Consider the following 12,220-nt stretch of genomic DNA (forward strand, 5'->3'; position numbering starts at 1 on the left):
ACTCATATTATTTTTTTTGACAAAAATACCCTTGGTCTCAAAAAGGCATTTTTTCTCAGAAAAGGGGTGTCTGATTGGCAAAAGGAATTGAACAAATTCTCAACATGCAAGGTGCCGACCCCGCAAGAAATATGCACGCTTACCAAGACTCTTCGAGCATCTCCAGAGTGTCTGAAGGAGTTAGACGCGGACGAAAGAGAAATTAGGGTTTAGGTGAAGTACAAAATTGAAAATTTGCCTGAGATAGGTATTCCGAAACTTCAAAAGGTAGGTGAATGTATTTGCTCACGGATCTTCACCAACATCAAGGTCATCCAGGAAACCGTTCAGAAACTCTCTCTTCCCCACAATACCCTCCTGTACATGTTCAGAAACTCAAGGATGCACAAAGAGAGAAAATTAGGGTTTTGGCCGAGTAAACCCTAATTAACGAATTCTATCTTTCCAAAGACGGAAATTTTGTCCCATAAAGACTTCATTATTACCTCATTGATGTTCAACGCAAAGTCCAAGGGAATTCCAAGGTCCAGAACCGATTTTAAGATCAAAGTCGTAACCATCGAAGGCTAAACATCAATTCGGGGATTCTGCACGTTCAAAGGATGAATGAATTATAAGTACGTACGAATGATTTGTTACCATCTATTTACTCATCATAGAACAATCAAGGTTCTACTCTGAGCAGGGGACTTAATGTAGATGGTGAAATTTGGATAAAGGGCTAAAGTATCATTTCAACCCTATAGAAAAAATTCAACTCTCACGGGAGAGATTAAGCCCTTGGTCCTCAAGGCATTCTTAGCCACGATTTCTAGTATATGTCCCCGCGAGACACTGCTGGTCGTGATGCCGTGACTCCTAGCGTACATCCTAAACGAGATACTGCTGGTCACGTAGGTTCTGTAGAGCGTAAAACGTCCCCGACAGACTTATGAACCAGAACAGCCACAATTCCAGGATGTTTTCGCGAGACACAGCTGATTGTGATGCCATGATTCCTAGTATACATCCTCAACGAGATGCTGCTGGTCATGTAGGCTCTATAGATGCATAAATACGTCCTCGATGGACTTATGACCCAGAGCGGAGATTACATATCTCCTATAAGCACGAATCACCCTATTTGAGGTCAAAGACTGATTCCTAGTACATCATCGCGAGATACACTGGTCATGTCTGCTCTCGGCTATGACTCGACTTATTGAGGTTTCCGGATAACTCCTAGGACATCCCCGCGAGATACGCTGGTTATTCTACCTCTGAGCCTTTTTGACAGACTCCTAGAACATCCTTTCGAGATACACTGGTCTCGTTGGCTCATCATATGGAAACACAATTGATTCCTAGCACATCTCTGCAAGATACGCTAGTCAAAGACGAGTGAGCCGAAGTCTCGCAGAGACATTAAGTCGGGTGTACAAAGCCATTTTTCTCTCTCTAAGCCGAGTCCCATCTGATCGCAAAGTGATACGGATCCGTTAAGAAAATCTTCAGAGAGATTTTTGAGTTCTCTGCAAAAATCACAGAGAGATTTTTGAGCTGTCTGCAAAAATATCTCAATTTTTGAGATGTCTGCAAAAAACTCTGAGAGATTTTTGAGCTGTCTGCAAAAATCACAGAGAGATTTTTGAGCTGTCTGCAAAAATCACAGAGAGATTTTTTGAGCTGTCCGCAAAAATCTTTGAGAAATTTTTGAGATTTTCGTGAAAATATCTGAGAGATTCAAAATCTCTCTGCAAAATCACAGAGATTTTTTGAGAGGCACACGCCTTACCTAGCGCTCAAAGCCTATTTCTCAGCCTCTTAAATGCACTCACGGCTAGTAAATTGAGCTTGAATTATACATGGCTATCAAAAACGTGGATAGGCTCTCTTGAGCACCGCATTCTTAACAAAGGGACCTACAAACAATAATATGGTTTTCACATGACATGTGTGACCGGCCACGGAGAGAGAGAGATCAGCCTCATCTCCTCTCAAACTCTGCACACGATTCCTAAGGAATTTCATTCCTTTTCACGTGACTCATCCTAGTCATTCTCACAAATCAGAGAATATCTCTACATCTTGGCAGACTCGGATAAATATAATATTTCTCTCTCAAATGCGTCATCACAAAGGCTGATTCAGCTTCACACAAATGGGGGGATATTAATTAGGGTTTTGGTCTGGCGGTCTACGACACGTGTGAGAAATATCCGTCTTATTTCTCACCGCATAAGAGAATAAAGGCGGTGGAATAATGAGATAAACTCAACCTAGTTTATCCTTATTCTTAAAGATACGGAAGAATTGTTCCGCACGGCACGGAAAGCAATCCTTATCTTCACCGACTTGAGATTAGAGAATCCAGCTATAAATAGGTCATCTATTTTCCAAGATACGATCATATTTCTCATAACCTCTCAAAATAATAACTTGTTCTCTGATATCTCTCTTCATCTTCTTTCCTCCCTAAGACTGGCCCTAATCCTTCTTCCCTGTGACTGAAGCAGCCTTTGAAAGACCACTGTGCGTGGTTTAGGCGAAAAATGTTCGTGCTCAACCTCTCGTAACTCACTTTCAAAACCCTAGAATCCCACTTCTAACCTCTCTCAGATTTTAGGTAACTACACCTCTTTAATTAGAGTTGTTCTATCAACTAAACTAAAAGCATTTGTAAAATCAACAAGCATCATAGTTATGCTATTATGTGTACCTTTCAACTCAAGCATTCTATTGGTTGCATGCATTATACTTTCATCACCACATGGAATGTCAACTCCAAACTGATGGTCACCCAGGTAACTTGTCATCTCTTTGCACACAGAACGGGCAGCTAGTTTAGAATATAACCTTCGCCATATTGTACCAAATGCCATGGGTCTTAGACCACCATCTGGTTTGAGTAATGGTGTGAGGGGTGCACTGGAAATGTATTCTCCAAGAGCAGCAGGACACTTTCCAGAAAGCCATAAGTTCACTACAGCTGCAATGGATGTGAGGATCTCTTCAGAAACAGCAGCTGCAGATCCACTTAGAGCATCAAGCAGGTGTTGGGATCTAAGTCCATATATGCCATATGAGGTGACTTTTGGGAATCCTCTAATAGCATCCCAGACGGCTTTGTTATCAACATAAACTGGTGGATAATCTATGTTGTCTGGAGGTATGATAGGAGGGGGTGCATATGGGTGCTTCTATTGTAACTCATGAAGAGTATCTTCATTATGTGGTGCTATACCATTAGAGGATAAAATTATGATGGCTGCTATGTAGTGCCCATAACTGAGTTGCTTTCTACATGCCTCCACATTGGTCTTTGGTTTCTTTCAAGTGTGTTGCTTCCAGTTCTTTTTTATTTCTTGTTGAGCCTCCAAAATTTGCTGAAGTATAATAATACAGCCATTTGGTTCTCTCCATATGTTCAAATCTTGGTTAATGGATGCAGTTTGTAGCCTCTTTATGTTTCCTGATCTCTCTTCCCTTGAGGTTTTTGGTATATATAAATTGAGAGTGCAAATGGATAATAGAAGCAGTTGTATCCATGAATTGAGATCACATGTGTTGACAAGTACTTTATTTAAAGATGTTTTTAAAGTTCTAGAATAGTGCAGTCGACATTGTAGTGATCTGTTTCTGAAAAATCAGATTAAGCATACCGATATTAAGACCCCCATAATTTTCATCATTGCTTGTAGATGTCGCATTAGGAGCAGGATTATGCATCGTAGGTTTGTCTACACCATATATCAAAAACTTTGCACCTCTACTATCGAATGGACCAGGTGATACACCACCAGGGTGATCACGGCATGGTCTCCTCCATGCATACCACTGCATATAGGAAAGCATAGCCACATCTTCATCTTCCTGAGAAATTTTTCCTAAGACATGAAAACAACGTACTCTGTACGTATTCTTTATTTGCAAATGGATAAACCATTTATAACATGAAAGTGTATATCCTGAAGATGAAACTTTTTGCATATTCCCCCACCATTTATACCATCACGACATTCTTTGAAGTGTTTGTACGGGCAGCGAAACGAAGAATCATCATCTATTGAGTTATCAATGCAAGGTAACTGTCCTTGAGAGTTTGTAGATGGACTAGTCAGAGAAGACGCTGAAACACCCTCTCCTGCAGATGAAGATGGTAAACCCCCTAGTGTGGACAAAAAGTCATCACACACAGTATTAGATAATCTTGCAGATAACGATAACGATCTTGTAGAAGATGATCTAGATTTTGGCATGATAACTACAATAACCGCTTTCTTCATTCGATGAAAAAAAAGGTGTTGGAGTAAAACAGGAAAGATGTGGAATATAAAAGTGAATGGCATGTGAAAAGATGATGGATGGAATTTGTAATAAATTGCCTGTAAAGAATAAAATATACAACTCAGATTTTCAGCCTCTGTAAGAATAACTTTCACTACTTGCACCACTGAGGATTGGGAACGAGTTGTTTAAACTTCTCCCTTGCAATCAAACCACAATACCCCTCACTAATTCATCTTCAATTTTCACACAACTGGAAGTCTGCTTGAAAAATCTTAACCCTGGTTTCCACTGAAACACCTCTTTCAATCAAAACAAACCCTGACCAACTCAACTCTATAACCTTCCTTGATTCAAGAACAGTTAGGGTTCAAGGAATTCAAGTAATTAATAACAATTAAGATTCAAGGAATGGGAAATTAAGAGTTCAAATTAGGCAAACAAACCCAATCAAAAACTTGAAATGCCATTCATTAAAACACTAATTAAGGTAAAACCCCCACAACACCAATATTCAAAGTTGTTCAAATAAAAACCACTGAAACTCCTATACGATCACTCACAAAAAAGAAATGTGTAGTTGCATCTTTTCTCATGACTATACCCAAGTAGATCTAACGACTATAAAGCTACTAACATTCAAGATTCAAAGATAAACAAGATGTAAAGAACATAAAAGTAAATATGAACACAAGAATATAACGTGGTTCGATCTACATCCACGGGAAAGAAACTATCTCTTTATTGATTAATTTCTTACACTTGAAAGAATTACAAATATCACTTAGACTTCTCACTCTTTCGTTCTCTGAATCTCTCTCTAGAATTCTCTGTAGAAAGACCATCTAAGATTACATAACTCGTCCATTTTCCTCTACATGGACTGATATTTATAGACAAACTAGACTCATGAAGGTGTGACCCGACATTGCTGAGCTGGTGACGCTTTCGTACATCTTATCATTACTTCAGACGAACTCTTCGTTATTCTCCCTTGTGGTATCTCGCTCGATTCTATTCCAAGTTATATCGCCTTGCTTACCATCGTACTGCTCCTCCTTGGATGGCATCATACTGCACCTTCTTCGAGCTATATTGTTGATCGTCCTTTATTCGAGCTTCTGATACGATGTACTTTCGTCCATAGTTGTATCGCACCCCTTCTGATCCTTCATTAAATGCACTGTTTCTCTTTTAGACTTGACCGTCTGAATGATTTGACTACTCCATACACGCGTCTCTCATGCGGTTGTGTAGCAGACACCTCGATTCGGATGTAATCACCTTTTTAGAGTATGATTTGATACATCCTCTTTGTTATCTCATCATGAGATCATCCCTTGAGATATCGACACGTGGCAATTGGGTATTTTACCCTTACAATTTTCTCCTTTCTTTTCATCGAGAAGAAAATATATAACCGTCCAATGTTTGTCGCTACGTCCCAAGATTTTTGCCACATTTTTACTTTTAACGTACTATTACCTGTTGGATTTGAGGCATCGGTTGATTGTCCAAAGGTTTATATAAAATCTCATTGATAAAGAATAATGTTTTTATTTCACTTCTGCATAGTTCAGAACTTTTTTTTTCTCTTTTTTCTTTGTCTTTTCCTGTTCTTCTTTAACTTTCTAATCATTATAAAGAACTTCATAATGTCTGGTAGAAATTCTCCTTCCCGACCTTTAAGACGTTAAGAGTTATTCTCATTCGCTTTTCTTTAAGGTTGTTCTTATTAATGGTTTTCACCGGCGTCATTAACTGCTGGTCTACTGGTTCATCTTCTAAGATTTTACTGCTTTTTAACTATCTTCTCTTCGATTCATTGTTTTGATATTTTGCTTTTCTGGGCGTGTTTTGTTTGGGTTTTTGCAGCTGATAAGAGACCAATGACTAGATCCTATGGTTCTAGCAGACAATATGAGATATCCGATACTGAATATATAGAGAATCTTAAGATCAAATATCGTCTTCGGAGATTCAAAGTTTCCTTTGCAAGCCCTGAGGGTCAAGCCGGAATTCTGACAAAGGAGACCGCCGAGAAGCCTTGCAGCCCGAACGAGATTATTGTGGCCGAAGGTCAATTAGAGGCGGGGATTCGCCTTCCCCTATACTGTCCTTTAGATTCGTTTCAGTATGAGGTGCTCTGTCGTCTCAATCCTCAACGAGGTATGTTTCAGCCCAATGGTAACTTCTGGGGGATCGTCCGAGAGTGTTCTCGCTGAAGTAAAGGCAAAGCTACTGATCATGAGATGAACGAATTTGTTCCTGACCAAGACGATCTATATACTTTGAACCTTCGTGGAGAACTATTGGTGTCAACAGCTTGAAAATTTTGATGGCTTCGGGGTGAGGATTTCACGATCTCATCGCCCTTTGCGAGGCCCTATGCTCCTATCCGATCTGGATCCTCCCCCATGCTAGTAACATTACGCTTCGTAAGACGAATGATCCGAAGTGGTTTTTGGTTCCCCTTCTTGTTGTACGTCCTTTTATTTATGGCTGGGACGAGATTGGTAATGTTCTTCCAAAGCTTCCCGAGATGCATAGTTATCTGCCGCATTATAGGCCATGGGAGCTTAGGTGGATTACCGCTCGTAAACGTCGGATGCAGACTACCCGGACTACTAAAGATGCTAAGATAGAAAATACTGTTTTATTGTTGTAACGTATATATATACCTTGCCCCTGTTTTATAGCTTAGCATCTGAAATCGTGTGCTGGCGGCGAGTGAGGGCTGCAGACGGTTCTGGGCCATGTAATGCTCCCGTTCAGGTTACTGAACATGCTTTGGATGTTGATATTTCTGCTCTTTTTGGTGATAGCCAGATGATTGATTTAGACAAATCACTCTTTGAGGATGTGGGCGGTACGTTGTTGCATGAATCTTTTCCCTTAGAGGGTGATGAGAGTACTCCGGGATGGGGTCCGGGGATGCCCCAAGCGAGTGTTCTCGCTGATAAGGGTATTCCTTCATCCGATGTAGGAGCTCTAAGTGATGGTAGTGTCGTTGTTGGTTCAAGTGGTGTTGTTGTTGGTGATACTGGTGTACCAAGTTTATTCGTTAGTGGTTTTCCTTCGTCTTCGGCGGCTCCTTCTACTCCATCCTTCACCATTTTTGGTGGAGGTGCTAGTGCTGTTGCAATGTTGTGCTTTAAGGAGTATGCTAATCTGAGTGAGGATAAGCAGGCACGGATTTTGACTTCCTTGGATAGATCTACTTAGCAGCAGCTTGTGCTTTCGGTATGCTATTATACCTTGATGTGTTTTTATAATTTGTCTTCAATTGCCCGAGTCTTACTGGTAGTGTTTCCTGATTTACTAGAGCAACAATATGAGGATCGGCATGCTAGCCGAGTCTGGGGTTGCTAGGAAACGAACCCGAGATGTTGAAGGCGATGTCCGTCGCTTGCAGTTCGAGCTGGAAGCGTCCAGGCGAGAGACGGAGTCGCTGCGCCATGACAAGCGAAAACTGGAAGGTACCTGACCTTTTCGCTTTATAATTTTAATTGTTAGGAAGATAGGTCCCTTGGATCTAAATTTAGTCCCTCTATTGGTAATAATTGTTCGTCAATTGGAGGAGAGGGTAGAGATTAATGCGCATAAGCATGCTAGGGAGCTTTGCTCCGTGGAGATCGATTTCAGCTCCCGACAGTGTAAGATTGACTCCCTGGAAAAGAAAATTGAAGCTACTAATAGAGATATGGATGTTCATTGTGATCGTATTGTTGAGATTCGTGCAAGAGTGGATGAAATTAAGCAAGTAGTTGTTACTCGTTCGGAGATTAAGATGCTCCAAACCCAAAAGAATAAGCTTGCTGAGTGGCAGGCATATCATATGACTAGATTAGCCAAGGCAGAGGATGATAGGGAGGAGCTTCGTCGACTGAAGCGAGAATATATCAAGCTTGAGAAGGAGCGCGATAGGCATTTGTTGTCTTGCCCTGCTAGTAGTGGTGCTATTACTCCCTTTGAGGCACAGATTAGTGCTCTAGATAATGAGAAGGATCAATTGGAACAAACCTTAAATTCTGTCTTAGCTAGCCAAAAAGGTTTCTTTTTGCAACTTTTGGTGTTTTATCATTTTATTCCTTAGAATACTTGTGCATTGTTATGTCATCTTGCAGAGGCTCGTAAGCACAATGCAGAGCTGCAAAGGCAATTGGACGATCTCAGGGGAGAAAAACAGAGTCTGGATGAGGAGCTCGATGGCATGGAGGCTTGTTTTGAAATGGAGATAGAGGATGAACGTGCTATCTGGAGGCAGAAGATGAGAAATCTTCATGCCAAGTATGGTGTAAAGCTGACTAATGCTTGCAAAGTTGCGATTCTTCGGGAGCGTCAGAGGGTTGATGCTGCTTCACAGCCGTGATTCCTCCTAAGCCACCTGTTGAGCCAATTGCCCCTGCCGGTGGTGCAGCCTAAGGCGATGGCCAGATGGACCCTGAGCAGGATGCTCCTGGCGATGAACATGTTTAAGTTCATTGGTGCTTACCTTCTTTGAGTGGTAGTTTTGCTTTTCTTCTTCTGTATATGTGAACAAGTGTTTTTGGAACTTTTATCCTTTGTTTGTTGGCAAGTCCTCGTGTTTTCTCCGAGGCGATGTTTAAAGGTACTTTAGGTGGATAAGTCCTCATGCTCCTTCCGAGGCGATGTTTAACGGTGTTGGTTTAGTTAATATGCTAAGTAAGTCCTCTGTTGTTTGGAGGCATTATTTTGCTAACCATTTTTGGTAAGTCCTCATATGTGGGAGGAAATCAATATGCTTTTTCTTGAACAACAAACGGTACTTGTCATGGCTATTCCATGATCATCAACATCCCTTGATCATCTCCATAACCACTGTCAAGCTCGAGTTAAACACAACAAAACCCAACCCGAGCAGCAACCTTCCATTGATCACGAGCAAGCTCAACCATCCCCTGATCTCCCTATGAACTCCTCCTTCCATCTCTGCCATCAACCCAAACTCAAATGACCACCGTTCCCTGACAGTGGTGCCCTAAACAATAATACAGGTGCCTTTAATATCACAATCAACTGTCAGTTTTGCGAGACTGACAGTTCATCTCCTTGTCTGCCTTGAGTAATTCATGCGAATGCCTTTATAAATTCTGTGTTGCAGTACCTCCGCAACTTTTCTTCGCTTCAAATGCCTATAAAATCTTCATACGATGTCGGAATGACTCAATTCTTCCCCATTGGCTTCGTCTTTTTGTCCTCTTCGTGATGATAGCAAGAACTCCTTGGTTCGAATGAGTTTCACTCGGTCTTTGTCCCTTCTCCACTTGTAGACTTCACTTTTGTAGCTCTTTTCATTTCTTTTCGGATGATTCACCTAATAAAACACAAATAGGAGAAAACAAACATAATACACAATAATTTGCAAGAATATAAGCAATTACTAGCATGAAATTGACACTAACTATATGTGAAATATGCACTCATCAACGAACTTTTCGTTATTCTCCCTTGTGGTATCTCTCTCGATTCTCTTCCAAGTTATCTCGCCTTGCTTACTATCGTACTGCTTCTCCTTGGAGGGCATCATATTGCACATTCTTCGGGCTATATTGTTGATCGTCCTTTATTCGAGCTTCTGATACGATGTACTTTCGTCCACAGCTGTTTCGCACCCCTCTGATCCTTCATTAAATGCATTGTTTCTCTTATAGACTTGAACGTCTGAATGATTTGACTACTCCATACACGCGTCTCTCATGCGGTTGTGTAGCAGATACCTCGATTCGAATGTAATCACCTTTTTAGAGTATGATTTGGTACATCCTCCTTGTTATCTCATCATGAGATCATCCCTTGATATGTCGACACGTGGGGATTTAATATTTTACCCTCACAAAATGCTTCAAAAACAAATACAGAAAACCCCACTTCAGAGTCGTAACATTGAAATTTCTACACCACTGAGCAATCACAAAACAACCACAGCCTCAAAATAATCATAGAACTTATGTTGAAACTACCCACTTGAATCACTAAGGATTGGGAACTATTGATTAAACTTCTCCCTTGCAATAAAACCACAATACCCATCACAAATTCAACTTCAATTACACAGATTAGTCCTAATTTTATAACTCCTACATCACTGAACAAACACAGAACAATTACATCCTCAAAAAAATAAAAATCACATAACATATGTTGAAACTACTCACTTGCATTACTGAGGATTCAGAGCTAACTGAGTAAACTTCTCCCTTGCAATCAAACCACAATACCCACCCCTAATTCAACTTCAATTTCACACAACAGTCAATCAATTCGATAAACCTTAAACCTGGATTTCACTGAAACACCTCTTTCAAACAAAACAAACCCGAACCAAACCAACTCCCTAATTCAACTACCTCACCATGTTTCTATGAATCACTCCCAGAAAAATCCCCAAATTTGAATGGAATCATGACAAGATGGAAGAGATTAAGAACTGAACAGACAAGAAGAGAAGAGGAGAAAGCAGAAAACTAATAGAACCATAGCTTCTATCGACGAAATAATCCTCTACAAATTGAAAAATTCGAGATTTCAAAAAACCCTAATTGAACCCACAGAGAAGATTGACAGATTGAGAAAGAAAGAAAAAACGAAAAAAGCCTAATTGACAGATTGAATCTTCAAACTTTTATGGTTTATTATTATTATTATTATTTTGCGTTATACATCTATTTTGAAAGAAAATATTAGTTCTAGAGATATTATATGACCACTCTGTTCGTTTGACCTTTTGATTAAAATTTTCGGTTATTTTTCTTATTTTATGTTTTTTTTCTTACCATTAAAAACAACCAATTTTTTTCGATGAATCACCATACCCTGTGATGGTTTTCACAATCGAAGGATGGAGTACAAATTTTATGATAATATATTTTGCATATTTACTCCATTATTAGTGAATATACTCTCACATATTTCATCATATTATGTAATTTTTTGTTAAAACGGTTTTTCAAGGAATTCCGACTTATGAATAAACTCCGCCTTCTTTTCCATTTTATTCCAGATACACAGGTTGTTGTCCCAGCTCTTCCTCCATAAACAATCATATCTAACGCTGATAAGTTTTATTTGTAAGTTATCAACATGTAATCATATATCAATTATAGCTACACAAGATCCCTTATCCAAAATCCAATAGGTAATATTTTCAAACCACCCGGTGGCATTTTTTGGGGTGATCGACAATGAAACATGACACAATTGAGAAGTATATCGTCCATTTCATAAAATTTCAAAATCACATCGTATAATCCACTTTTGTTAATGTGTGAATGATCAAGTGTTGTAATAGAAAAAGGGTTCCGTTAGTTATATCTATTGTTTGGTTGAAAATTCATTGTCGGAAATTTTTTCATTTTTGCATATTGTCAACATCAAATTTGTATAAAATGAGTTTATGTATATTTGACTTTTAGCTATGCATATCACAAATACACAAATCTATATTGAACCACAAATTACTCAACATAATATCCACAAGTGTGGATGGAAGCACATCATAAATTCAAAATAAATTGGTTACAACATACAAAAAATAAATAAAACTACTAATGTTACAACATAAGTTATTTCTAACAAAAAAATATAAGTTAAGATTAACGAGGATCAAATTTTAATAAATTTCATCGGGCCACCACTGCACTAGTCCCTGAGTTTTAAGAAACAATTTAACCATCGACTTTTGGTTTATAATTCATTTTATACTCATTTGATCTTTGGTTAACAAAGAACCCACATTTGAGGGATACTCCCACAAATTAGGTATACAAAAAAAGACAAAAGGAAGACATTACGAGGCAATTTAAAGAACCTCTTATCCAATTAATTTTGGCAATAGCCAAGTTACTGTTGATTAATTATTGTTAATTAAAATTAGTTAGTTAATAAATATATGCTTAAAAAAAGTCAGTTAATAAATTAGCTTGTTAAGTTT

General features: G+C 39.1%; 1 protein-coding gene across 2 annotated transcripts; it reads left to right on the forward strand.

Moving 5' to 3' along the window:
* Positions 1–5,908: 5,908 nt before the first annotated feature.
* On the forward strand, positions 5,909–9,010 carry LOC113346964. Of its 2 annotated transcripts, XR_003358683.1 has the most exons (4): positions 5,909–5,991; positions 6,142–7,509; positions 7,592–7,745; positions 8,394–9,010. XR_003358683.1 is itself a non-coding variant. In XM_026590525.1 (3 exons), the coding sequence occupies exons 2-3, from the start codon at positions 7,601–7,603 to the stop codon at positions 8,636–8,638; spliced, it is 390 nt and encodes a 129-aa protein (XP_026446310.1). In that variant the 5' UTR covers positions 5,922–7,509; positions 7,592–7,600; the 3' UTR covers positions 8,639–9,010. The 2 variants fall into 2 exon arrangements, 1 of the variants encoding a protein (XP_026446310.1); XM_026590525.1 differs by having other exon boundaries at positions 5,922–7,509.
* The last annotated feature ends 3,210 nt before the right edge of the window (positions 9,011–12,220 follow it).

This window comes from Papaver somniferum, chromosome 2 (genome assembly GCF_003573695.1).
Source record: "Papaver somniferum cultivar HN1 chromosome 2, ASM357369v1, whole genome shotgun sequence".
NCBI classification, from domain to species: Eukaryota; Viridiplantae; Streptophyta; class Magnoliopsida; order Ranunculales; family Papaveraceae; genus Papaver; species Papaver somniferum.

What these genes read in the sequence shown, in the direction of transcription:
- LOC113346964 (XM_026590525.1), top strand. Translation starts at nt 7,601, where the DNA reads ATGAGGATCGGCATGCTAGCCGAGTCTGGGGTTGCTAGGAAACGAACC. An exon ending in TGACAAGCGAAAACTGGAAG is followed by an intron (nt 7,746 to 8,393) that starts GTACCTGACCTT and finishes GTCATCTTGCAG; the next exon opens with AGGCTCGTAAGCACAATGCA.